Source organism: Sus scrofa, chromosome 7 (assembly GCF_000003025.6).
Source record: "Sus scrofa isolate TJ Tabasco breed Duroc chromosome 7, Sscrofa11.1, whole genome shotgun sequence".
Lineage (NCBI taxonomy): Eukaryota > Metazoa > Chordata > Mammalia > Artiodactyla > Suidae > Sus > Sus scrofa.
The window spans coordinates 55,237,517-55,265,237 of record NC_010449.5 but is presented as its reverse complement, the minus strand read 5'-3'; the positions used below and the strand labels follow the sequence as shown (position 1 = coordinate 55,265,237).

Genomic DNA, 27,721 nt, shown 5'->3' with positions numbered 1-27,721 from the left:
TGCTATGACATGGGTTCAATCCCTGGCCTGGGAATTTCTGCATGCTGTCTCTGCCAAAAAACAACAACAACAACAACAAAAACAAAAGCATATTATAAATCCTAAAGCAACCACTAAAGTAATAAAACAAAGAGTTATAGCTAATAAGCCAACGAAAGGGGAAAAAATGAGTCACAAAAATAGGTAAAAACAGGAGTTCCATTGTGGCTCAGTGGTAAGGAACCTCACTAGGATCCATGAGGATTTGGGTTTGATCCCTGGCCACGCTCAGTGGGTTAAGGACCCAGTGTTGCTGTGAGCTTTGGTGTGGTTGCAGATGTGTCTCAGATCCCTCCTGGCTATGGCTGTGGCTGGCACCTGCAGCTCTGATTGGACCCCTAGCAATAAAAGCAACTTTTTTCTCCTTCACCTAAAACTCTGACTCCACATTACTGTTTCTACCTGTGGACAGAGGCCAAGTTCCATCAACTGTGCAGTTTCATTTTAATCTCTTTTTGCCCCCATTTTGTTCATGTTAATCTTTGAGAATTTCCTCAGGTAGCACTCTTCTGGCAGTGTTAAATAATCCCAACAGAAAGTTCTCTCATTTACCCAGTTCTCATGCTAAAAATACATTCCAAGCATTGGCTTAACTCTGCTCTAACCATTTCCTATCCCAGAAGTGGAGCTGTGTTGCTCAAGGGACGCGGAGGCAAAGAGCTGGGAAATGACCAGGCCTTTCAATCCGCAAGTGAAAACTCAGGGGAATCTCCATTAGGGATTCCGCGGGAGAACCTGGGTACCCAGGATCTGCCGGGAGGCGCAGGCCGCCCCGGGGCCTTCTGAGGCTTGGAGACCGGCCCTCTCTAGCCCGGCTCCCCCTGCTAGGAGATCCCAAAGGTAAGTGGAAGTCCACCGGGAGCCGCAGCCCCGGAAGCCCGAAGCCACGATTCTCTCACCTGGGCTGGCAGCTTGATGTTGCCTAGTAACCACGACTTCCGGCCCAGCCGGAAGCCCGAGAAGTCGTTGTTTCGAATAGGCGCCCGCCCCTGCGGGGGCGGAGAGACGGTCCCTGGGGCCGGCGGAGACTGACCTTCCCGCGGGGACCCGACGACGGCCGCCCCTGACCATTCGCGCGACACAGCCCAGTGCGACGCATGGTCTTGGGCCGGGCGCCATGGACGCTTTCATCCGCTTCACCAACCAGACCCAAGGCCGGGACCGGCTCTTCAGGTGAGTCAGGTGCCTGCGGCCTCCACCCGGGCCCCATCCCTCCACCCCGGACTCGGCTTCATGTTCTCCGGCACCCGGGGAGGAGATCGTGGCCCAGCGGACGGAAGCAGCAAGGACGCTGCCGGCCCCTGCAGGGAATGTAGTCCTGGAACCCCTGTTCACCCTAAATTCAAAGGGGCTGAGCCGAACGCATCGCTTCACATCCTGAACCTGTCGCCCCAAAGCCCGGGTGCCTGACCCCGCAGCCCTCTCGGGAGTGATGGCTGTGTTAAACCAGCCAACCAACCCTTTTCTCCTAACCTGAGAAAGACTGGGAATGATTATTCTTCCGAGGAATTATTGAAGAAAAACTTGGGGTTGACATCTGTGTCTAGGGAAGCCTACCATACATGGTTGTAACTTCGAAGACCCCACGAACTTCTTATGGGGAGAATAAAAATGCATTTATTTATCTTCCATTCTTGTCCTGTCATTGAGATACCATGTGTGAAATGGTTTTGTGGAAAGTAGAGGGTGGAGAGCTGGAGAAAGAACTGACAGCACCTCGAAGGCACACGCTGTGCTACTGAAAATATTGAACGGAGGTTGCACTTTTAATGCTAATTCATAATGTTTCGTTTAGAAATTCAGTTGAGTTTTGCTCAATAATAAAAAAAATTATTACAGTTGCAGTTTGATTTAACAGCTTTTCCTTCTTCTGGGTATACAACTGCTACGACACCCAGGCCAATAGTAGCCCCAATAAATATGAAACTTTTGAAAGCCGACTTTATGCCAGATATTGTTCTCAGTATGTTACGACTATTAACCCCTTAAACCCTCAACACAACCCTAGGAAATTAAATTCTCTAAATCATCCCCATTTCAAGAAAGGGGAAACTGAAGCAGGAGGTTAATAGATACTAAATGGCTGACCTGAGAGATTTCAAAGCACGCAGTTGATTCCAGGGCCCACGTCTTTAATTACCAAGCCATACTACCTTCCTGGTTAATTTGATAGATTTTCAAAATGGTTGCATTCTATTATAAGCTTCATTAAATCAAAGCCTACAATTCCAGTGTACTCAGAATATACCTGCAAAGTTTATCAGTGAAGTTGGTTAATAAATAATTGTTTAGGATGTACTTATTTAGCATGATCTGAGATCTCTGCCATTCATTTCCTAATCTACTTGGTGATCTACAGCTTCTATGAACAGACTGGCATTCATAAAGTAGTGCTTTGTCTTTGGACACATTTCTGTTTTTAGACCTCATCTGAGAAAGAGGGATTCATTGACTTGAGCAGCTTGAGCTCTCTAGCCAAGAAGCATACCAAAAGAGGAAGAGAGAGAGAGATTGTTCCTTTTTACTTCACCCTCAGTCACAGTTCACCACTTTGGAAAATGTGCCACATTTTTACTGGGAGTAGTATTTATGGCATAAAGGGTTTCAAATGCAGTTACGGGATTATAGAATACAAGCACCTGCCTACTTGGTTTACTAGACTGCCAAATGCATTTAGATGTTTGACTATGTGGTATAAAAATTTTCATTTTTTGGAGTTCCCGTCGTGGCGCAGTGGTTAACAAATCCGACTAGGAACCATGAGGTTGCGGGTTCGATCCCTGCCCTTGCACAGTGGGTTAACGACCCGGCGTTGCCGTGAGCTGTGGTGTAGGTTGCAGATGCAGCTCGGATCCCGAGTTGCTGTGGCTCTGGCGTAGGCTGGTGGCTACAGCTCCGATTCAACCCCTAGCCTGGGAACCTCCATATGCCGTGGAAGCGGCCCAAGAAATAGCAACAACAACAACAAAAAGACAAAAAAAAAAAAATTTTCATTTTTTTATGTTTCTTGGTAAGGCATTGCTGTTTGTACTCATGACAATAATCACTTTATTGGACATTTACTATTATCAAACAAGAGTTTGTATTTTATATAAAATACCAATTAGTGTTTTTTTTGTTTTGTTTTGTTTTGTTTTTTGTCTCTTTGCCTTTTCTAGGGCTGCTCCTGAGCCATGATGGGAACTGCACTAATTAGTCACTAATTAGTTTCAAAAGACAAATCTATACTTATTTGTGTATAGGTGTGTATTTGGACCTTTTATAAAAGTTAAGCAATACTCAGACTGTGACCTTTTCACTGGGTCTGGTTTGAATGTGTGACCTGTCATATAAGCAGTTGGTAAAAAAAAAAAAAAAAATCTGTTTTAGAAATTTGAAAATCTTTTAGAAATTTACATTGGAGAAAATAAGTAAAGATCTTTGCAGAATTAACATGAGGTAGATCTTTGTGCAATTTACTGCTTTGATTATCTTCCATTCTCTGTGCCAGCCAAAGGCCTTTTGAGTGTGTTATTGCAGAGTTCTTTTTCATTCTCTTTGTGTTACCTCTGTGTGGCGTTTCCATTGCATGTTCTACCTTTTGGCCCTGTGGGGTGACTGTTGAAAAATTTGCTCTTGTAAGAGCTGCTACTTGAGACATTGTTCTGGAAACTTTGCCTTTAGCAAGACACATTTCTCCTTCCCTTACTTCATGAATTTTATTTGGTTTGTAAATCATTCTCCTCATTTTTTTTTTTTTTCCATTTCAGAGCCACTCAGTACACATGCATGTTGCTTAGATATTTGTTAGAGCCTAAAGCTGACAAAGAGAAGGTGGTAATGAAGCTCAAGAAACTGGAGGCCAGTGTGAGCACTGGCCGTAAATGTAAGTACCCTGTCCCTTGAGGGACAGTGGCTCCTGGTGTAGCACCTTCAGATCCTGTAATGCACAAAATACTTTCTAGATCATTGATTTGTAGTCAGTCAAGTTTATTGATGAAGTTCACTAGCAAGGCTGCCCTCACAAAATGTCAGGCCAAAAAGGTTGACCGTTCACAAACACTGTCCTGTGTTCCACATCTTTCTGCTTAATCATAGCCAGAAGGACCTACAGTGTGTGAGTTCACCTTTAGTTCTTAGAATCACAAAATGTTCTGGTAATCCCTAACATTAACCTAAGCTCCTGGCTCTGGGAGCCCTAGAAGAACAGAACTGCTGTATGCTTGAACCCTGGCCTTTTCCTCTTCTCTTGAAGGACTGCTAGAGGAAATGGATGGATACATTTTCTTAAGTCATTTGTGGGTTTGCTTCATGTTCAAGGCAAAAAATGATCAGTGTTTTGTACTCATTTGATTCACTTTGATAATAATGTGGGAGTTTCCGTCATGGCTCAGTGGAAACAAAAATGACTAGCATCCATGAGGATGCAGGTTCGATGCCTGGTCTTACTCCGTGGGTTAAGGATCCACGTTGCCATGAGCTGTGGTGTAGGTCACAGACACAGCTCGGATCTGGTATTGCTATGACTGTGGTGTAGGCCAGCAGCTACAGCTCCAATTTGACCCCTAGCCTGGGTACCTCCATAGGGCCTCGAGTTTGGCCCTAAAAAAAACAAATAATAATAATGATAATGCATACTGGAAAAATCTCATACTTCTGATAGCAATTGCATGCTTAACTCCTCGTTGATGAGAATCAGATAAGCAGAGGCCTGCAATGTAGAAATCAGATGTTGATCAATTATTTTCGAGTACCTACTTCATAAAGATATAGTACTAAGCCTTATGAGACACCTAAGATGACATGGTATAATCATATAAAATTTAGTACCAAATATGTTGGTTGGGGTAGAGAAAAAGAAAGGTGTTTTGAGGAAGTAGAAATTGAGGTGTGGCAAAAGGGAGAAGGAAGGAGAACATTCTTGAAGGGTGGTTTCCTCTAGTGAAGGCTCAGAATTGTTATGAGCAAACCATTGTATTGGAGAATCAATGAAGAAACTGGTTTGATGGAGAAAACACTTAAATTGTCAAGCAGAGGGCGGGGTGAGCTTTTCTGGATGGCTTAGAAAGCCGAGATTAGAAGTTCTCTTTAGAATGTTGGAGCTCAAAGGTCCTTAATTTAAAGGTCACTAGTCTCTAAAGTCCAGAAATGACGTAGCCAAGGTTACTCGGCCAGTTAGTGGAAGAGCCAAAAGTAGAACCCAGGATTATTCATTACATATTTTGTGTTATTTTTGATAAAATAATACCAAACAGGAGCTCCTGTCATGGCTCATCTCTAACAAACCTGACTAGGATCCATGAGGACTCGGATTCAATCCTTGGCCTCGCTCAGTGGGTTAAGGATCCGGCATTGCCGTGAGCTATGATGTAGGTCACAGGCTCGGCTCAGATCTGGCATTGCTGTGGCTGTGGTGTAGGATGGCAGCTGCAGCTTCGATTGAACCCCTAGCCTGGGAACTTCCTTATGCCCCGAGTGCAGCCCTTAAAAGCAAAATAATAAATAAATAAAGTAATTAATTACCAAAGATTTTTCTGAGATTGTAAGTTTCCTGAGGGTAGCTACTTCTGAGCATTTGCTGAGTCTAAGATAGAGTCCTTTAAGGAAGATACTTCATTTGTATCATCCATAATGTTTAGGACTATAACTGTTTCTGAGAAAGTACTATGTAAATATTGGTTGATTGCTGCTGTCCCTGATTAATTGAATTACAACATCAGATAAAGGACATGCCCTTGTGACGGTTGGTTTAATTCAGCTAGGAGTCACATGTGACAATATTATTAGTTGTGCTGTCCACTAAATTCTACCATCTCTACTTTGTCTTTTCGACAGTAGGGAGCCAAAGGGGGTTTGGAGCAGAGACATGGCAAGATAGGTGTTCCCATTGTGGCGCAGTGGTTAACAAATCCGACTAGGAACCATGAGGTTGCGGGTAACCCTGGCCTTGCTCAGTGGGTTAAAGATCCGGCGTCACTGTGAGCTGTGGTGTAGGTCATAGATGCGGCTTGGATCCCGCATTGCTCTGGCGTAGGCGGCGGCTACAGCTCTGATTGGACCCCTAGCCTGGGAACTCCATATGCTGCTGGTGCGGCCCTAGAAAAGACAAAAAAAAAAAAAGAAAAGAAAAGAAAGGGCAAGATGATAATGGTGTGGTTTTTGTTTGTTTGTTTTTGTTTTTAAAGCAGTCTTTTCACTGGAAAGTAAATAAAAGTGTAGAATGTTGCATCTGAGTTCATGTTATAGTAGTACCTTCATGCTAAAGAAGTAATATTCAAATATAACAATCCACACTGAAGACTGACCTGACCTAAGGTGTATTGTAAGTCCTCGTGAATGTAGTCAGTGAAATGGAGGCAGTGTTTAACGAGTCCCTGTCTTTTTTGCCTTCCGGGATCATTTTAGGTATCCTTAACAGACTGTAAAATTCTCCTTTCTTGAGCAAAGGCTGAGCTTCAGATGAGTCAGCTGTTAAAACAACTGACCTAACTCCCGATGCAGAGATTCTGCCTATAAAATCCTATTACCTACCCATTAAATAACTGTTAACTGTCATGGGTTCTTCTTGCAGGGTTCAGAGTAGGCAATGTGGTGCATGCTCTACAGGCGACTCGAGAGAGCATTCATGCCACTGACCTGGTGCCCCGCTTCTGCCTAACACTAGCCAGCCTGAACCGCGTGGGTTATTTCATCTGTGACACCATCCTCTTTGTGAAGAGCATAGGGATCACCTCTGGCATAAACAAAGAGACATGGCAAGTGTGGGCTGCTCGCTATTACTGCTCCTCCCTTCTGCTGAGCCTGGTCAGGGATCTGTATGAAATCTCCCTGCAGATGGAGCAGGTTGCCCACGACAGGGCAAAGAGGGAGAAATCACCCACCCAGGATCCTTTTGGGTACAGCGTGGCTGATGAGGAAACCGAATGGCTCCAGTCCTTTCTCCTTCTCTTATTCCGGTCTCTGAAGAAGCATCCTCCCTTGCTCCTGGACACAGTGAAGAACTTCTGTGATATCCTGAACCCTTTGGACCAGTTGGGGATCTATAAGTCCAATGCTGGCATCATAGGCCTTGGAGGTCTTGTGTCCTCTCTAGCAGGCATCATCACCCTGGCGTATCCTCAGATGAAGCTGAAGATCCACTGAGGTGGTTTCAGGCTGAAGACTGGTATCTGCTTTTTAAAGACAACCTGTTAGTGGAATGCACATTTGCATTAAGGCACAGTCATGTCATACTGTGTTTAAGGACTTACTCACATGACCAGTTTGTGACCTGTGATGTGACCAGAGGTGAAGCCAAGAATGGTGGAGGGGAGAGCATGATTTATATGTGTTCTAGAGTGCTGGAGTGACGTCTGAACTTCTGAGTATTTTTCCTTCATCTAACGTTTATTGAGCATCTCTTATGTGCATAGGAGGAACTTAGTAGTTGCTGAATAAATAAAAATTGAAAGAGAAAAATTGAAAAAGATTCAACCTAACAAGTGGACCCTAATATGCAGTGACTTTGGGGCCATGTACCCGCCTACTTTTGCATAGCTACACTAGATGTGATGCACAGTCCTCTCTCAGATCTAGTAGCGGCCCCTTATTCTCTGGTGGTTTACCCCCCCTTCCTCCATAGCTGCCAGTGCCAGGATGGAGGAGAGCTGAGCTTATAGCCTCTTAACTTGTTGGCTTTTACATCACTGTATTCCTGTCCTTCCTGTATCCAGAAGTCAAATCAAATGCATCAGGCACCTTCATGGTATAAATTGATCCTTAGGTAACACAGTGAAAAAACAAAAAATTGGAAGCAGATAAAAATGACTTGAGGTCAAAATAAAATGGAAAGTCACAGTTGGTGCCTGTGACAGATGAGGAGGCAGAGGTTAAAACTGAGGGCAGAACCTCACTTCTCTGACTCCCAATCCAGTGCTCTTTCCCCCATATACTGCCTTCCCGATTGAGTGGATGTATGAGACTCTCCAGAATCCTGTGCAAAAAGCCTTTTTTAGACCCTTTGTTGGTGAGTGGTTTATATTCTATTCTACAAAAATTAAAACTAGATCTAGATCCATCAACTGGATTGTTCAGTTTAAGCCCTATAACAGTTTGGGCACTTCTACATTCATTTTCATCAAAATTGTACAATTAAGTAACTTCACGGGAGTTCCCATCATGGTTCAGCAGTACAGAACCAGACTAGCATCCATGAGGACGCAGGTTTGATCCCTGGACCTGCTCAGTGGGTTAAGGATCCAGCATTGCCGTGAGCTGTGGTGTAGGTCACAGACGCAGCTCGGACCTGGCGTGGCTGTGGCTGTGGTGTAGGCCGGCATCTGTAGCTCCGATTCGCCTCTAGCCTGGGAAATTCCATATGCCACAGGTACGGCCATAAAAAGCAAAAAACAAGAAACACAACTTCAAGAAGACTACAAAAGTAGGAGGGTGGTAATGTTCTATGACAAATCAGATTTCATGTCTGTAGGGTGGTTGGGGAGGCAGGAAGGAGCAAGGAGGGGCTCGTGAAGGGGACAGTAGAATACTGAGTCAGTGCCACTTATGTTCCTCCTTTCTGTCTTGGGTTTTGGGGTCTTATTTCTGATTGCAGATCCTCTTAATTTGAGGCAAGTGAGAGAAAGAAATAGGGTACCATCAGGTAAGGGATCAGTGTCAGTCCTACCAGTAAAGCCGTCACATTTATCTGAATGGAAATGAGAAAAGAAATGTGCACTGAATAAATTTCCCATGAATGTGATAGAGATTCTTACAAAAAAAAAAATTGTAATTGAGATTCTTAAAAAGTAGACTCAGGTCCTTGGATCTCTATTTTTCAAGTGACCACTCAAGGTAATGGGATTTGAGAAAGAACATTTGGGGAATTTTAAGAGAAATGAAAGCTGCTAGCAAAGCCCTGGCAAATGAAAAATTTAACTGTTTTTACTTTGTCCAGATCTTCTATTGTAATAAATTAACAATGTCTAATAAACTTGTAGACAGAATGTCCTCACGTATCTGTGCATGTGTTCTACAATGGAGAAGAGTTAAAAACAGGAGGATCCAAACTTAATCAGCATCTACACAGTTGGTAGAGTGAGCTCTGGTAAAATGAGCCCCCGGTTGGAAGGTGCAAGCTGATGAGGAGGATGAAGAGGATTTAGATGTGGGATGTCCAGGTAGACGGAGACCTCTAAGACCATCTCATCCAGACTGCTACCCGGGAGAGGGTCCCCTGATGCCCTGTCAGTAGTGTGTTCCCGTCTGCCTGGAGAACTCTGCCTTGAATCTGCCATGGCATGTTACAGTAGTGTCCGTGTTGGTAGGTCTGTCCTCTACAAGGTGGGGTGGGTGGTGGAGAGTCTGGGAAGTGCCACCCCCACTGGAATCTGTGAAAACCTTCGAGGTGCCCTGCTACCTCCTTCCTTGTGCGTCTTTCTCCTTTATAACTAACCCCCCACCTCCAAGCCTCTGCGTTTATTCATAAGGCCTTCTAAATACCAAAGACGTGTGCTTTTTTGTTCCTCCGGTTCTGTGGAGATACTGACACAATACTGTGTAAGTTTAAGGTGTGCAGCATAGTGATTTGACTTACATGCATCATGAAATGATGATGACAGAGTTTAGTGAATATCCGTCATCTCATACAGCTGTAAAACAAAAGATAGGGAATTTTTTTTTCCTCCTTGTGGACTCTTAGGACTTTCTTTCATAAATAATGAACAGCAGTGTTACTTCTGTGTATTTTGTTGTACATTTCATTCTTCGTACTTACTTGTCGTATAACTGGAAGTATGTACCTTTTGATTGCCTTCATCCAGTTTCCCCTCCCCCATCCCCTGCCCCTGGTAACTGCAGAGCTGACCTCTTTTCCTATGAGTTTGTTTCTGAAGCAGTAGTGGTGGTAGTAATACTGAACTGACAGCACTATGTTAGTTCCTGGTGCACAACCTAGTAATTCGATAATTCTGTGCATTTCAAAATGATCACCATGGTAAGTCTAGTTACCACCTGTCACCAAAGATATTACACAATCATGGACTGTATTCCCCACACTGTACATTTCAGGCCCATGACACACTGATTCTGTAACTAAGAAGTTTGTACCTCTTACTCTCCCTTACCTATTTCTCTTCTCCCCCCATTCCCCCATCCCAAATGGAAGGTATTCTTACTAACTGTATTTTTATCTTTATTTTTATTTTTGGTTTTTATAAGATTTCTACTTTTCTATTAGAGTTGATTTACAATGATGGTTCTTTTTTGCTTTTCAGGGCCACACCTGCAGCATATGGAGGTTCCCAGGCTAGGGGTTGAATCAGAGCTACAGCTGTGGACCTACACCACAGCCACAGCAGTGCAGGATATGAGCCACGTCTGCAGCCTACACCACAGCTCACGGCAACACTGGATCCTTAACCCATTGAGCAAGGCCAGGGATCGAACCCACAACCTCATGGTTCCTAGTCGGGTTTGTTTCCGCTGCACAACAATGGGAATTCCCCAGGTGTTTCTTTTCTTTTTTTTTTTAATTGAAATATAGTTGCTGTAAAATATTGTGTTAATTTCAGGTGTACAGCAAACTATTCAGTGATTTTTTTTCTTTACAGATTATTACAAGATATTGAGTATAATTCCCTGTGCTATGCAGTAGGTCCTTTTTGTTTGTTTGTTTTTGGTCTTTTTAGGGCTACACCTGCAACATGTGGAGGTTCCCAGGCTAGGGGTTGAATCGGAACTGTAGCTGCGGGCCTGCACCACAGCCACAATAGCGCTGGATCTCAGCCACGTCTGTGACCGAGAACACAGCTCACGGCAATGCCAGATCCTTAGCCCACTGAGCGAGGCTAGGGATCGAACCTGCGTCCTCATGGATGCTAGTCAGATTCGTTTCTGCTGAGCCATGATGGGCACTCCAGTAAGGTCCCTGTTCATCTCTTTTGTATATAGCAGTGTGTGTGTGTGTGTGTGTGTGTGTGTGTGTGTGTGTGTGTGTGTGTGTGTGTGTTTAATCCCATCATCCTGATTTGTCCCTCTCCCACCTCCCCTTTGGTAACCATAAGCTCCTTTTCTATGTCTGTGAATCTGTATAGATTCATTTGTATTATTTTCTAGATTCCATGTATAAGTGATACCATAATATTTGTCCAAAGACATTTCTAATAGGTGTACAGGTCAGCACATTCACAACTAAATGTTTTTGCTTGAGAATTTGTTTAGTCAGTAATGCATGTTTGAATGCTGTCCCTGATTTGGAACCATTTGTTCCCAAGATGGCCAAGGTCCCTGTGCTTGGGCAGTGGTTGGACGAGGTTGGAGAGGTGGGCATTAGGAGTAGGGAAGGAAAGAAGATAGCTATGTCCTTTCAGCAGCTTCTGGAAAGTGAACTTTTGCCTAGGGACCTTCCTGGGCCCTTTCACCACTTCCCACCTCTTGCCCACATTCTGGATGCCCAGATGAAGCAGCCAAAGAATGAGCTTTGTCAGCAGAGTGTCGGGCATGGAGCCCTGTGCTCCTTGCAGCCCAAAGCCACTGCTCCAGAGGCTTAACACTGCCCTTTGGCCCAGGTGGCTCTGTTGGCACAGCCTCGTAGACAACGTGCCCTGAGCCTTGAAGTGTGGTCAGGGCAGAGGTTGCTTCTTTAGCCACCACCCTTCCTCCCGGTTATCATCCTGTGTTTTTGAAAGGCCCGGTTGAATCAGTAAGTATTAAATGCATCATGTATTTATTACTCCTTTTGGAGACTATCTACTTGACTTTCTCCTCCCTTTCCTGACTTCTCATCTCCCACTTTATCATATCCTAGATACAGAATTGATTATAAAGGATCTGTCACGAATCTCCGTGTCTCCCCACCCTGTGCCTCTTTCTCCTGTTGCCCACAGTATATGCCTTAGCAGAGAGGCAACAATAGATATGCTTCTACCAAAAATAAGGGAAATAAGTTGTGTCCTGGTATCGATCCTATTTCATTTCTTTCTTTTTTTTTTTTTTTTCACTACTGATTCCATTTACTAAAAATCCAAAACAAGGAAAAACTTACCTACATATTAGAAGTCAAGATAGTAAGAGGATTACCCTGGCAGGGTGGGCGGTTGTCACAATTGGAAGGGAATATAAAAGACGGTTCAGGTGCTGCTATTATCCACTGTAATTAAAGGATTTTTTTTTTTTTTTTTTTTTTTTTGTCTTTTTGCCGAATTTTCTAGGGCTGCTCCCAAGGCATATGGAGATTCCCAGGCTAGGAGTCTAATCAGAGCCATAGCCACCGACCTATGCCAGAGCCACAGCAACGCAGGATCCAAGCCACGTCTGCAACCTACACCACAGCTCACAGCAACGCCAGATCCTCGACCTACTGAGCAAAGCCAGGGATCGAACCCGCAACCTCATGGTTCCTAGTCCAATTCGTTAACCACTGCACCACGATGGGAACTTCTAAAGGCCTTCTTAGACCAGCTGGAGGCCATGGTTTACACCACAGCCTTCCATCATCTTTGAAGCCAGGCATTAGAACTCAGGACTCCTGCCTGATTAATTGCTAAGGATGAGTGGTGGCAGCTGGTTGTCTGGATGCTGATGATCAGTAACAGAATCTTGGTCAACATTGTCCCTTTTCCAAAACCTGATAAAAACCAGTTGGCTCTCCCACTGCATAGTCTGGGACATCTTAGACCAGGTAGAGTTCAATAAACTATTTTGAAATCTAGGATTTGGAGTTCCTGTTGTGGCGCAGCGAAAACGAATCCGTCTAGGTTGCGGTTCAATCTCTGGCCTCAATCAGTGGGTTAAGGATCTGGTGTTGCCATGAGCTATGGTGCAGGTCACAGACGCGGCTGGGATCTGGCATTGCTGTGGCTGTGGCATAGGCTGGCAGCTATAGCTCCGATTAGACCCCTAACCTGGGAACCTCCATATGTCTCAGGTGTGGCCCTGAAAATCAAAAGACGAAAAAGAAAGAAAAAAGAAATCTAGGATTTACGGAGATGAAGTTGCTTTCTCAAAAGCTAGACTGTCAAGGAGTCCACCTCAGCTCTGTTTCTCTTCTTCACTGAGAGAAATTTATCTTCATAATCAAAAGACTAGTAGGAGTTCCTGTCATGGCTCAGTGGTAATGAACCCGACTAGCAACATGAGGACACAGGTTCAATCCCTGGCCTTGCTCAGTGGGTTAAGAATCCCATGTTGCTGTGTCTATGGTGTATGTAGGCTGGCAGCTGTGGCTCCAATTGGACCCCTAGCCTGGGAACTTCCATATGCTGCGGGTGTGGCCCTAAAAAGACAAAAAAAAAAAAAAAAAAAAAAAAAAAAAGACTTGTACATTCAAGAGAACTCTGTTCCTGTGTGGGTTTAAATCTTACTGTTCAAACTTCATTCCCGAAAGTGAAAAATAAACATGATGGAAATGGGTTGAAAACAGTTCCACAGGACCCCTCTGCGGAAAAGGAGCCAAAGATGATAAAACTTTAGAGCTTATGAGTTTAATGACACATATCTCAACATCTTTCTGGAAACAGCTTTTTGAGAACTAGGGGCCAGAAATAAGTTACAGAACAGATATTTCACAGCTCTGGAATACTAACTCCTCTGAGTCTGGTTCTTTCAGCTCTGCGATCTACCCCCTAGTTGGCTAAACCTCCTTAAAGAAGTTAGGATGTGCCCAGGGGACACTGGGTCAAATAACCATAGCAACCAACTGATCCAACTTTCTCTTCCTCTCTGCCCTCCTCTAGCTGGGAGGTGTTAGGAGCTTTGCTCAAGGCTCCCCAGAGCAACGGGGCTGCTTCTGCCAGACGAGACGCTCTGCAGCCTGGGCTCTGTGGGACTGAGGTGGCATTAGCTGGAGCGAGCGTCGGGGTCCTGGGACAACTTTACTAGGTTTGTTTTCGAGCACCAAAGAAGTTGAGGGTTAGGGTCTTCTGGGAATTTTACTGAGCATGAAGAGGCCTGCAGGGAAACCAATGGCAGAGAGATTATTCAGGGTGAATGACCAAGGGTGTGGAATTCCGGGGCCACCAGCTTTTCCAGAACACAGCTGAAATGGCTGGTTTTAAGAACAACTGCTTTCTCATCTGGTCGAGCATAGAGGGAACGACTGGTAGATAGTCTTGCTTAAAAAGAAGGAATTAATGAAGAACTTTTTTATTAAAATTAAAAAAAAAAAAGACTAAACCTGAAACTCATTCTTGAGTCTCTTTTGGACAGTCATCTGAGAGCCCCTAAATTTCATCTTAAGGCCTCTTCTCTCTTAACGCTACTTTCATTTTTTATTTCTTACCCTGAATCTTTATAAGAAACATCAGTCTTGACAAGAAGGCTGCAGAGTAGCTCATCAGACTCCAGGGAGCGGCCACTTGTCTGTTCAGGGAACTGATGGTGAGAGGTAGGGGGCCGAGCCTGTGGATCTCAGGCAGGGGACTTGCTCATGGACCTGGACCCCTGTGCTTTGCAGCTTGAAGAACTACGATGGCAGTCAACAAGGGCCTGACTTTGCTGGATGGAGACCTCCCTGTAAGTAACGGGCTTCTCTGAGGCCGTGCACAACTGATGGGGGAAGGAAGAGCTGGGAGGAGAGGTTCCGGGGCCTCAGCGCAAGATGGGTGTAGATTATATTCTTAATTCATTGACCATTATGTCTGAGTTATTCTTGCCCTCACTCCTTCTTGCGGAAGCCTATTAGAGGATCTGCAGGAGTGAAATGCCTATTGAAAATGAACCACCTTGGACAAAAAGAATGGAAAACTGGCTGGGAGGGAAAGGAGAGGAGGGGAAGCTCTAGGTTCTGACCCCGGAAGCAGAAGCCCATGTTTTGTCCACCTGGGTGAAATGTATGTTCAGGACTAAGCCACTGTGCTCTGTGACTCCAGAGGTGGCGTGCACGGTGCAGGCTATGTCCGTGGCACCTCTCAGGGTTACACAGTGCACACTGTGAAGGTGGGAGGAGGTCGGAGAGGCAGTGTGTCTGGCCTTGTGCCTTTAGCCTCGTTTTCACTGTGACTCAAAGTGGTTTAACACGTTTAGGTGGACCCAGTGCCTCCTGGCAAGGCCCCTCTGATTTGGTCCAGTTCAAACAGTGAAACTTTGAAAAAGTCTTGAACCCATATAATAGGCATTTTGTCCCAAGTTAGGCTTTAACTCACCTTTGCATGAGGAATCGCCACATTATGTTTCGTATTCGTTCGTAGAACACAGGCGTAAAATGGTCAAGGGCATGGTTAAGCCATCCTAACAGGTGGTAGTTGGTTCCCTTCCCAGGGTCTCCCTCGCTCCTCCGCTTTGCCGAAAACAACCCCGGAAGGCTCTGCCCAAAATGTAAAAGAAAATGTTTTCTTACTTTCAGTCCTAATCATTTTCTAGTTCAAATTTCAAACTCACATGTGAGACCAGAAGCTAAAATAGAATAGCCTGCTCTCTACTGTACATGCCAGCCTCCCTGATGGGTCTTCTGACACAGCCTCTTACAAACAGAAGAAGCTAGGTTCTCCCCTCCAGAGCCGAACCACGCAAAAGTGTGTGTTCAAAGCTGCAGAGAGCTCGCACTTCTGATCTGACCTGAGATGTTCATGTGGAGATTCTTAACATTCCTAAAAATAGGCGGAAAAATAGAATGCCCTTCACTAGCCCCGGCAATGTAATCCATGGACAGTTCTGTCCCATCCTCACTCTATTCCCCAAGCTTGTGTTATTGTGAAACAAATTCCACATATGCCATCTCAGGCCTGAGTTGGAATCCTGGCTCTTCCACTTAACTAGTTGTGTGATCTTGGATAAGTCATTTCACATCTCCAAGCCTTTGCCTCCCCGCTGGCAAAGTGGTGGCGAGAATGCTGACCTCAGGGAGTTGCAGTTAAAATTAAATAAAGTCATGTCACCAAAACACTCCGATAAGTGCCTGGAGCACAATGACCCTGAGTAAATATTGTCTCCCTCTCCAAGAGACTAGAATTCACATTTTTTTCCTCACCCAAAGACCAATGGTTTTTCACTAAGCTTCCCAGGTGATCTGAAGTTTAAGTATGTGGCTGCTGCCAAAGTTAGAACACATTGATAAGAGCACAGCACCCCGATAAGGCAAATGATGGTTTCAGTGTACCCCACACTCAGACCACACCTGGACTCTCTCTTCAGGTCTGAGTTTATATATATATATATATGTATTTTTTTTTAATGTCTTTTTGCCATTTCTTGGGCCGCTCCTGAGGCATATGGAGGTTCCCAGGCTAGGGGTCGAATCAGAGCTGTAGCCCCCGGCCTACGCCAGAGCCACAGCAACGCGGGATCCGAGCCGCGTCTGCAACCTACACCACAGCTCACAGCAACGCCGGATCCTCGACCCACTGAGCAAGGGCAGGGACCGAACAAGCAAGGGAGAAATACTTGTCTTAAGTGTGTGAAAGGCCAGCCCATGGGTGATGAAATAGCTTCGTGTTGTTTCACAGGGTAAAGGGTGGAACAGTGGGCGGAGGTGGATTTCAGCTCAGCAACACCATCCAACAAGGGGCATAGGCCGCTCTGTGAAGGGTGAGCTCCATCCAAGTAGATGACCAAGTACAAGCCTCCCAGAGGGACTGTGGGAGGCACCCTTGCCACAGAGGCCCCTGGAAGGCCTGAGAGTCCCTGATTCTGTGCACTTGCGCAGATTTGAACTTACTCCTTAGGTGCAGCCCCAACAGTGACTCACTTATTCAACTCACATGTGCAGGCTTGAGGTCAGGCCCTGGAGGTACAGTGATAGCAGTCTCCTGGGAGAGAGAGAAGTACACACATGACCAAGACGAGTATAGCACCCTGGCATGAGCCTGGAGACAACCCGGGAGGAAGAGGTGGCCTCTGATGTGAAAGGAGAGGCAGGAAGCTTCCCAGGAAAAGTGATGCTCAAATTCTCTCTTTGGGGGAGTTTCCATCATGGTGCAGTGGTTAACGAATCCGACTAGGAACCATGAGGTTGCGGGTTCGGTCCCTGCCCTTGCTCAGTGGGTTAACGATCCGGCATTGTTGTGAGCTGTGGTGTAGGTTGCAGACGTGGCTCAGATCCCGCGTTGCTGTGGCTCTGGCGTAGGCTGGTGGCTGCAGCTCCGATTGGACCCCTAGCCTGGAAACCTCCATATGCCGCAGGAGCGGCCCAAAGAAATAGCAAAAAGACAAAAAAAAATTCTGTCTTTGAAGGAGTGGACTTTGGCCAGACAGAAAGGACTGTAGGAGGGAAGGGGAGCGCCCTAGGTGGTGGGACCAGGATACACAGGCAGGGAGGTGGTGTTCCAGAGGGACCAGAAAAACGTTCAGATAAAGCTACCCATCCAAGGTGGACTAAAACTCCAGAGGGGGGGAGCTCCCGTTGTGGTGCAGCAAAAACAAATCCAAGTAGTATCCTTGAGGATGCAGGTCCAATCCCTGGCCTCGCTCAATAGGTTAAAGATCTGGTGTTGCTGTGAGTTGCGGTGTTGGTCGCAGACACGGCTTGGATCCCAAGTTGCTGTGGCTGTGGTGTAGGCTGGGGGCTACAGCTCCGATTTGACCCCTAGCCTGGGAACCTCCATATACCGGGGTGGGGCCCCCCAAAAAGCCAAACAAACCGAAAAACTCCAGATGACACACCTGCCCTCTGCTGTTAAGCTTAAGTGGGGTGGCTGCAAGATGGGGTGGCATTTGGCTCAACCCCTGTGGGACAGAGGTTGCCTTAGTAGCTCTCCAGAGCCAAGGTTGTGACCAGGAGAGCATGGCAGCCTGGTTCTTGTTTTTCCTGTGGGGCATCCAGAGACCTCCCTAGTCTGGGTTCCTTGGACCCAGGCCAGTCCTGATGGGCTCTGTGGCCCTGGGGCCGCCTGCCCTCAGTGCTGCATTCCTTCCCTGCCAGGAGCAGGAGAACGTGCTGCAGCGGGTCCTGCAGCTACCGGTGGTGAGCGGCACCTGTGAGTGCTTCCAGAAGACCTACACCAGCACCAAGGAAGCGCACCCCCTGGTGGCATCTGTATGCAATGCTTACGAGAAGGGCATCCAGAGCGCTGGCAGCCTGGCCGCCTGGAGCATGGAGCCAGTGGTCCGCAGGCTGTCCACCCAGTGTGAGTCGTCCAGGCACCTGGAGGCTGCTTGCTCGTTCACTGCCTGCCAGCCTTTTTTCCCTCCATCCATCAGTCTGTCTGATAGCTTGTATGTCTGTTTGCCAGTATGTCTGTCAGTATGTCTGTCTGCCTGCCTGCCTAACTCCCTGTATTCCATTATATAATCTTTTCATCTATATAGATACATGATATGCACATGTAGCTATAGATCATGGGTCTCTTCTCATCTCTAGATGCCTCATCAATATCCCCACTGGTATTTTCCTAGGATGACAATAATGGGCCAAAGGACTGACCGGAGAAGGGAAGGGCAGAGCTACATGGGCAGTGGTGGGAGTGGGGCCCATGCCAGACCAAACACCCACCTTAGCTCCAAATCCAGCAGCAGCAGCAGTAGCAGGAGTTAGTAGAGCCTGGTACAGAGGCAGAGGCAGCAGGCACTGGGCTGGCCTGGCAGGGCTGAGGGGAGTGGGGGCGGAGCAGGGGAAGCCAGAGAGCTACCAGTCAGGGCCCTGGAGGTGGAGGACAGCTGCCCTGCAGGCCTCACCAGACCTGCCCCTGTTGAAATTGTTCTGCCTCATTTGAAAATACAGTCTCCAAGGCACAGCCCTTGACAGGGCGGAGGGAAACTCTAGAGGTCTAGGACCTTCCATCATCCTCTTTAAGGAGTTATGCGTATCTGAAGTTTCAGCACGGCAAACAGGAGAGGGTAGATATAAAGGAGACCCAAGCCTGGCCAGACTCCCGGCCTGTAAGTGCCTGAAATCATTGCCCTGGGTCTCATTTTGCTCAGTCAGAAGCTGGCCAAATTGACTGGGCTTTCTGCTGCTTGAGAATTTTGTGAAGAAACCTAAGACACCTGGAGAAAGAATGCATGAAAGAGACTATATAGGGATCCTTTAAAACTATGATGTCCAGGGTCATGACCACAGAGGTCCTGCCCTTGGCAGTCCCTGGGCGGTATCCCAGGACATTTGCACCTGCTGGCACTTGCCCCTTTCTTTTCCGTATGAACCTCTGCCACTGTCGAGAGCTCAAAAGGAAGGGCCATGAGGGAGTTCCCTTTGTGGCTCAGCAGTAACGAACTCTGCTAGTATCCATGAGGATTCAGGTTCCATCCTTGGCCTTGCTCAGTGGTTGAGGATCTGGTGTTGCCGTGAGCTGTGGTGTAGGTCACAGACACATCTCGGATCCTGCATGGCTGTGGCTGTGGTGTAGGCCGGCAGCTGCAGCTCCAATTGAACCCCTAGCCTGGTATCCTCCATATGCCGCAGATACGGCCCTAAAAAAGCAAAAAAAGAAAGTGGGGGGAAGGGCCATGAACCATCTGGAGCTCTAGGACAGCAGTACCAGGTCTGCTCCCACCAAGGCTGCCCCTACCCACGCACACTTGTCTCCCTACTCAGGTACACCCAGCCCTCACCCAGAGAGGGCTCAGGGGAGGAGAGAGGAGAGAGCCAGTATTTGTTGGTGATGCACATAGCTTCTGTCACTTTCTCATTTTACAAATGAGGAAACTGAGGCTCAGCCAAGTGTTGACTTGCCTGAAGCCACACTGCTTTGCGTGCCAATCTGTATGACTGTAGAGTTCCTGCAGGGGGGAAGGCACTGCTCTGGTCCCAGGATGTCACAGTAGATGGGGTTCAGGGCAGCAGAGGGCCTCCAGTTCCCAGACCCTTGGAGGGAACAGAGCTGGGGGTTGGAGAACTTCAAGGGGCCTTCCTTGGCACAGAGGCCCTGCTGGGTTCTCGCAGGATGGGCAGAGCTCAGTCCCCCATGGCCTTTCACTTCTAGTCACAGCTGCCAATGAGCTGGCCTGCCGAGGCCTGGACCACCTGGAAGAAAAGATACCGGCCCTCCAGTATCCTCCTGAAAAGGTGAGCCCCCAGCGCCTTCTCTAATGCTCTCCATATTTTGATGCCCGCCTCTCAGGGGAGGAGAGGGCACCAGCCGATGATCGATGATTGACTGAGAGACTTTCGCTTCCATGGCAAATGCCTCCAGGGCTGGTGGCAGCTGCCTGCTCCTGAGACCGCACAGCAGGCTTCTTCCTCTCCCTGTGGGGCCAAGTGAAGGCAGGCTTTCTGAAACCAGCATGCATAGCCCAGAGGCAAACTCCAAAAGGAACTTGGGGTGGAGTGGGGCCCACTGTTCCCGATCCCTTTCTACGGGTGCCCCTTTGGACCTATGCTGGACCATTTGGTGGCTGCATCACCTAATGTCACGGGTCCAACTCATCAGATCCCAGGATCACAGTCCCATGTCTTCAAGACTTTATGGACCATGAAAGTGAAAAATCACTTCATCCAGATCCATATTCGCTGGGTATTTGCCTTGGTAGGAGCCATGCCAGGTACTTTGTGGGCAGAAGCTTTAGTCTCAGAGCTCATCCATCTCACTAACAAATTTCCACTCTTCTCACATTTACTGAGCCCTACTCTCTGCCAGGGGTCATGATGTGTAATTCACATTTACTCCTCTTATCTGGGATGGGGGCGGGTGACCCCATCTTAGAGATGAGGAATCTAGACGTCCCCCTGACCACACATCTGTAAGTGAAGGTCATGGGGGAGCAGGTCTATTTGGCTGTGAGGTCTGTGCTCTTCATTTATTTTTCCAGATGAAGGGCAACTGGCCTTTGTCTCAAAGGAGTCCCCAAGCTAAGTGGAGAGAAAGGTATTTCAGTGCAGAACTTATAGAGAGTTCCCGTTATGGCTCAGTGGTTAATGAACCTGACTAGCATCCATGAGGACGCGGGTTCGATCCCTGGCCTTGCTCAGTGGGTTAAGGATCCAGCATTGCCGTGAGCTGTGGTGTAGGTCACAGACGTGGCTCTGATCCCCACATTGCTGTGGCTGTGGTGTAGGCCGGCAGCTACACCTCCGATACAACCCCTAGCCTGGGAACCTCCATATGCTGCGGGTGCAGCCCTACAAAAAGGCAAAAAAAGTAAAATAAAATTCAGCTTAAGGTGCCTGAATATCAGTGCCAGCCCCTTGGGCTTGACATGAGGCTTTCCTGAAGCTGGGCTCGGGGCCTGCCAGATCTGCACGCCTGACTCCCTGCCCACTCCCCAGATCGCCTCTGAGCTGAAGGACACCATCTCCACCCGCCTCCGCAGTGCCAGGAACAGCATCAGCGTGCCCGTCACCAGCACTGCGGACAAAGTCCTCGGTGCTGCTCTAGCTGGCTGCGAGCTCGCCTGGGGGATGGCCAAAGACACTGCTGAATATGCCGCCAACACCCGAGCCGGCCGACTGGCCTCTGGGGGTGCCGACTTGGCCTTGGGGGGTGTTGAGAAGGTGGTAGAGCTCCTCCTCCCTCCAGCCAAGGAAGAGTCAGGTATCAGGATCTGGCAGATGCACCCTGGGGAGTGAGTGGGCCCCCCATGCTGCCTGGGAATTACCAAGAGGCCACCAGGGCTCCTCTAGCCATTGCTGGAACAGAGGGGGCCTGGAGCCCAGCAAGGTTTTCAGATGGATCCACCCTCACCGACCCCCCCCCACCCCCACCCCCACCCAACCCCATCCCTAAGTGGAGACAGTGAATTGCCCGCATCACCCGGGAGCTGGTGGTGGGAGCCGGGATGACCACTTTCTAACCCGAGACACAGCCCAGCTTGGCCAGCCCTCTCTGATCTGCTCTCCTTCCCTCCCCCCACCCCCAAATCCCTACCTAGCCTCCGCTCCAGGACACCAGCATGGCCAGAAGCCTCCCAAGGCCAAGCCGAGCCTCGTGAGCAGGGTTGGAACTCTGGCCAGCACCATCTCTCAACACACCTTCCAGGCCACGTCTCGCGCTCTGAAACAGGGCCACGCCCTGGCCATGTGGATCCCCGGTGTGGCACCCCTGGTGAGTGTCTGCCCTGAGCTCTGACTGACGCCCAGCATGAGAATCCTAAGGGCCTCCTGGGCCCGTCCATCCTCCACCCCACTTCGCCTTCTGTCCTGGGAACAGCCTGTCTTCCAGCTGGGATTGGGACTTTAGGTCTAAGAACAAGAGGCCTTAAGAGAGGCAGAAGGTGGGAGCTCCCTTGTGGTGCACGGGGGGTTAAGCATCCCGAGTTGGGACTTCCCGTCATGCTCAACGGTTAACAAAATTGACTAGCATCCATGAGGATGCAGATTCGATCCCTGGCCTCACTCATTGGTCTAAGGATCCAGCGTTGCTGTGGTTGTGGTATAGGCCAGGGGCTACAGCTCCGATTCGACCCCTAGCCTGGGAACCTCCATAGACCACAGGTGCGTCCCTAAAAAGCAAAGAAAGAAAGAAAGAAGAAAAGAGTCCCACATTGTCACTGCTGTGGCTCAGGTTCAATCCCTGGCCTGGGAACTTCCATATGCCATGAGTTTGGGCACTCCCGCCACCAAAGAAAAAAAAAAAAAGTAGAGGGGAGGTAGGCTAGTCCTCTAGGATGCCAGGGGAGAGAAGGGACACGACTTGAGCCAAGGGCAGGCCTGGTTGTTAGGGGGTCCTGCCTCTCCTTCTCTTCTGTTGCTGTCATTCTCCCTCTGAGTCTTACCCTCATCCCAGCCTTCATCCTCCCAAGTGGCCCTCCCACCCCCGTCCCCGTGAGGAAACCTGCAGGTACTAGGGAGTGTCACCTGTAAATAAGCAAGGCACAAAACCCCTTCTGTTGGGAAGAGAGCCCTAGCTGTCTGTGTCCTACCTACCCCTAGGGTCCTGGGCCCTTCTAGAGGCTTCTAATTTGCATCCCACTGCACCCACGCAAAGCTTCCTTTTCTAAGCCCAGATAGGGCTTACTCCCCACTACACCCTACCCCCACCTCTCTCTGGATTTTAGCAGAGATAGTCTGGAATTTTTTTTTTCTTTTTAGGGCTGCACCTGCAGCATATGGAGGTTCCCAGGCTAGGGGTCGAATCAAAGTTGCAGCCACCGCCCTACACCACAGCCACAGCAACACGGGATCCAAGCTGCGTTTGCAACCTGCACCACAGCTCACGGCAATGCTGGATCCTTAATCCACTGAGGCCAGGGATCGAACCTACATCCTTAGGAGCACTATGTCAGGTTCTTAACCCACTGAGCCACAACAGGAACTCCACCTGAATTTTTTTTTTGCATAGGAACATTAGTGAGAAACTAAGGTGAAAAGAAAAAAGTAAAACAGCATTAAACAACAAAGGTCAGCAAATAAGATAACCACTTTTTGGCCATCATGAGGGTGTTAGTTTTTTTATTTTTTCTTTTTTGGCCACCCCACAGTACATGGAGCTCCCAGTCCAGGGATCAGGTTACCTATGCCGTAGCAACACTAGATCCTGTAACCCACTGTGCCAGGCTGGGGATCGAACCTGCATCTTGATGCTGCAGAGACACCACTGATCCCATTGTACCACAGCGGGAATTCCAAAGGGTGGTAGTTTTTGTTTTTGTTTTTTGTTTTTAGGGCTGCACTTGCGGCATATGGAGGTTCCCAGGCTAGGGGTCCGTTCAGAGCTGTAGCTGCTGGCCTACACCACAGCCACAGCACCCCGGGATCTGAGCCGCATCTGCAACCTACTCCACAGCTCATGGCAATGCCAGGTCCTTAACCCATTGAGCGAGGCCAGGGATGGAACCCTCGTCCTCATGGATGCTAGTCAGGTTCGTTAACCCCTGAGCCATGATGGGAACTCCAAACAGTGGTAGTTTTAAAAGCATCATCAGGCCTGGCTCCATCACTCAAACAAATCTTTGCTGGGAACCTACTGTGTGTCAGGTTTGGTACCTCCAATAGCAATACAAGAGTAGTGCTCTACTCTGTTGTCTGCACTGGGCAGTCACTTCCCCCTGGGAGTTCGAGTAACTCCTGGGCCCCAGCCCAGCCCCTATGGTGGTGTGTGTGTGGGGGGACGCTGTACAGCACAACCTCAGACATCACCTTTCACATAGAAAATAACGGTGTCCTGGGAGTTCCCTTGTGGCACTGTGGAAATGAATCCAACTAGTAACCACGAGGTTATAAATTCAATCCCTGGCCTCGCTCAGTGAGATCCACCGTTGCCGTGAGCTGTGGCATAGATCACAGACAGCTCAGATCTTGCGCTGCTGTGGCTGTGGCGTTGGCCAGCAGCTGCAGCTCTGATTCAACCCCTAGCCTGGGAACCTCTATAGACCAAGGATGAGGTCCTAAAAAGCAAAAAAAAAAAAAAAAAGAAAGAAAGAAAGAAAAAGAAAAGAAAAGAAGAGTGTCTCCTAAGGTTGTACAACAAGGAGACCCTCTTTGTGGGGCTCCCTAGGGGTTTGAAATGAGCCAAGCTATGCCTCAGTGGACATCAGCCAACCTGCCCAGGTCAGCTTCCTCCCATAGGAAACTCTGGCCCACTTGGTTTTTCACTCTCTAAATATCTGCCAGGTGCATCTACTAAAGTTAAACATGCATATCCCCTATGACTCAGCATTTCCTTCAACAGAAAGGAGAGTTTATCACCCCCAAAACATGTTGGAGATGTTCCTGTCAGCTTTACCTTTATCCAAGAACTGAAAACAGCAAAAACGTTCATCAGTGGTAAAATGGGTAAATTGTAGTGTATTTTATGCAGTGGAATAGACACAGAAATGAAAAAGAAGGAACTACTCTGACACTTAGTAATAACATGGATGGGAGTTCCCACTGTGGCACAGTGGGTTAAGAACTTATCTGCAGCAGGTCTTGTGGTCGTGGTGGAGATGAGGGTTTGATTCCCCAGCCTAACCCAGGGCAGTGGGTTAAAGGTTCTGGCGTTGTTGCAGCTGTAGTGTAGGTCACAGTTGTGGCTCATATTCAATCCCTGGCCTGGGAACTTCCATGTGCTGCAGGTGTGGCCATAAAATTAAACAAACAGATAAACATGGATGAATCTCATGACACTGAACACAAGCTATTCATGAAAGAAAACACATTGTGTGGGAGTTCCTTCGTGGCTCAGCAGTTAACGAACCTGACTAGGATCTATGAAGATGTGGGTTCCATCCCTGGCCTTGATCAGTGGGTTAAGGATCTGCCGTTGCCGCGGCTGTGGTGTCGGCCTGCGGCTGTAGCTCTGATTCCACCCTTAGCCTAGGGACTTCCATATGCCCCGGGTGCAGCCCTAGAAAGCAAAAAAAAAAAAAAAAAGAGAAAAAAAGAAAGAAAAAAAGAAAACATATTGTCTGAGTTCATAACACATTGAGTTCATTTACATGAAGTTCAAAAATGGGCAAAATCAGTGCATGATGATAGAGAATGACAGAGGCTAGAAAGCAGCCACCCTTGGGGGTTACTGACTAGATAAAGGGTCCAGGGAGTCTATTGGGGTGTTGAAAATGGCCTGTATCTTGATCTGTGGTAGTCCCAGAGGTGTGTGCTTCTTAATATTCCTGGAGCTGTACTCCAAGGCTGAGTGCGCTTCCGTGGGTGTAAGTTACCACACCATAAAAGGTGTGAAGGACAGTCTGCTGGGGTCAGGCCCTGGGGGAGAGGAGCTTTGCCTGCTGGGGCTGCCCAGCCTCTGGCAGGTGCTGTGAAGTCAGTGGCCTGCTGTCTTCCCACCCCCAGAGCAGCCTGGCCCAGTGGGGTGCATCAGCGGCCATGCAGGTGGTGTCCCGGCGGCAGAGTGTGGTGCGGGTGCCCTGGCTGCACAACCTGGCGGCCACCCAGGAGGAGGATCACGATGACCAGACGGACACAGAGGGGGAGGAGATGGAGGAGGAGGCGGAACCAGAGACAGAGGAGAATAAGCTCAGTGAGGTAAGGGAGAAAGCGGAAGCTGAGTGGGGATGACGGAAACTGGGGATCCCACAGCCCACTGAGCGGCCGAGACAAGGTCTCCGCCTCCAGGCCCAGGGACATGGGTTCAGTGGCCCTTCACCTCACCCTGGAACACCCAGCTAAGAAAGTCCGCTCAGCAGAGCTTCACAACAACCCCATAAAATAGGCAGGACAGAGCTTGTCATCCCCATTTTGCAGATGAAGAGACTGAGGTGCAGAAAGCAGAAGCGACCTACCCAAGAGCCAGGCCGATAGTTTTTTTCAATTTGGTGACCACGTCCTTTCCCCTCTATCCCTGGGGATAGTGAGGAGGGGAAGGCTCTGGTGTGTGTGTGGGGGGGGGTTCCTTTGGAGGCACTGACTTTGCTCTGGCCTCCAGGGAGCAGCCCTGCCTGGCCCGCAAGGCTTCCTGGGCAAAGCGGTGCACACCCTGCAGAGAGCGCTCCAGAGCACGATCTCCCTCGTGACTTGGGCACCTGCGACTGCGCTGGGCACCGCTGGGAGGATGCTGCCCTTCACGCCGGCTCGCGCTGTCTCCTCGACCAAGGGGAGGGCCATGTCCTTGTCTGACGCCCTGAAGGGCGTTACTGACAACGTGGTGGACACGGTGGTGCACTACGTGCCGGTGAGTCCCCACCCTCCTTGCCCTAATCCCCTCTCCCCTGGAAAGGACGGGTAAAGCCGATTTGACAGAAGCGCCTGCAGCTGCGCTCCTTCCCCAGTCTCCTGGGGGTTCTCCGATCCTCAGTGCCCCAGAAACACCTCGACGTACTCTGGCCTTGACTGGGGGCCTTCACAGCCCCGAGAGCATAGAGACCCATGGCCCTGGCCTGAGACCTTTCCCCACATCCGCCCTTCCCACCTGCTGCTCACAGGGCGCCCACCATCAGTCTGGGATCCCCAGGGGCCCAGCCTTCACCCTTCAGCTCCCAACTGAAGGGCCTGGCAGGTTTGCCCACTGCTCCCTGGGAAGAGGTTGGACGGAGATTTCCAGGGCAACAGGAAAACTCCAAGGGTACCAGGACTATCACTCTGGGAGTCCCTGGGTCCCTTCCCAGAGCAAGTTACAGGTTGTGCAGCCACTAGGAGGGCTGGTCTGGGCAGGAAGCCCCTTCGAGCTGAGGGTTGGTGCTGCGGGGTCGGGGGTGGGGGGGAATTGATTACTAAGTCACTCTTACCAAGAGGCATGACAGGGGTCTTGGCAGCCACCTCGGGCCTCGAACAGAGAAACAGCGAGGTGTTCGTGCCCGGAGGGGGGAAAGTGGGGGCCGTCCTTAGCCCACAACTCAGCCTAAGGAAGGGTCAGGAAAGCCGCTGACCTCTCACTGAGGGACCTCCAAGGGTGACCAGAAGGGTCCAGAAGCTTTAGAGGGTGGCTGCCTGCCTTGCCTTGGGGGTCTGGGTTGTGCACAAGGTCAGAGAGGGCAGGGGCTCAGCGGTGTCCCCGGCACCCCCCTTCCTCCTGCACCGCCGCCTGTGCCTTCCTGACGGCCGCTTCCGGGGCCCCGGCGCGGGTTGAGGGGCGGAGGTTGAGGGAGCAGGGATGAGGGCCAAGCCGGGGCCCTAACGGGGCTGCCGGGCCCTCAGCTCCCCAGGCTGTCGCTGATGGAGCCCGAGAGCGAGTTCCGGGACATCGACAACCCGCCGCCAGAGGCCGAGCGCCGGGAGGCGGAGCGCAGGGGGTCCGGGGCGCTGCCCGCCGCCCCGGAAGCCGCGCCGCGCCCCGCGCCGACCCGCGGCAGCCTGCGCAGCGCTCGGGGCCCTGGCGCCGAAGACCGGGGGACACCGCTGCCGCGCTGCGCCCCGCCTTCCCGGCAGTGCCCCGCGAGAAGCCGGCGCGCAGGGTCAGCGACAGCTTCTTCCGGCCCAGCGTCATGGAGCCCATCCTGGGCCGCGCGCAGTACAACCAGCTGCGCAAGAAGAGCTGAGCTCGCC

General features: G+C 49.2%; 3 protein-coding genes and 1 long non-coding RNA gene across 6 annotated transcripts in view; 2 read left to right on the top strand and 2 right to left on the bottom strand.

The window, feature by feature from the left end:
• WDR93 (WD repeat domain 93) overlaps positions 1-998 on the bottom strand; it is a 52,157-nt gene extending 51,159 nt beyond the window's left edge. The window contains exon 1 of one of the 2 annotated variants that reach the window (XM_021098963.1): positions 939-998. The gene's annotated coding sequence lies outside the window, so the exon portion shown is untranslated. The remainder of the gene's footprint in view (positions 1-938) is intronic. The other variant, XM_013997115.2, reaches the window with a different exon arrangement.
• Positions 985-8,999, top strand: PEX11A (peroxisomal biogenesis factor 11 alpha). Of its 2 annotated transcripts, XM_005653526.3 has the most exons (3): positions 985-1,212; positions 3,789-3,904; positions 6,590-8,999. In XM_005653526.3, the coding sequence occupies exons 1-3, from the start codon at positions 1,157-1,159 to the stop codon at positions 7,159-7,161; spliced, it is 744 nt and encodes a 247-aa protein (XP_005653583.1). In that variant the 5' UTR covers positions 985-1,156; the 3' UTR covers positions 7,162-8,999. The 2 variants fall into 2 exon arrangements, with proteins under 2 accessions (XP_005653583.1, XP_005653584.1); XM_005653527.3 differs by lacking the exon at positions 3,789-3,904 and having other exon boundaries at positions 991-1,212.
• On the bottom strand, positions 8,827-16,199 carry LOC106510160. The gene is made up of 2 exons (XR_001308377.2): positions 15,135-16,199; positions 8,827-9,644 (listed from the first exon to the last, which is right to left on the bottom strand). It is a non-coding gene; the product is annotated as an uncharacterized LOC106510160 (long non-coding RNA).
• On the top strand, positions 14,441-27,721 carry PLIN1 (perilipin 1). The gene is given in 9 exon segments (NM_001038638.1): positions 14,441-14,505; positions 17,849-18,053; positions 19,848-19,930; positions 21,131-21,395; positions 21,733-21,905; positions 25,574-25,765; positions 26,166-26,411; positions 27,374-27,566; positions 27,569-27,721. Coding segments are annotated over 9 exon segments (1,548 nt in total). The 5' UTR covers positions 14,441-14,460; the 3' UTR covers positions 27,715-27,721.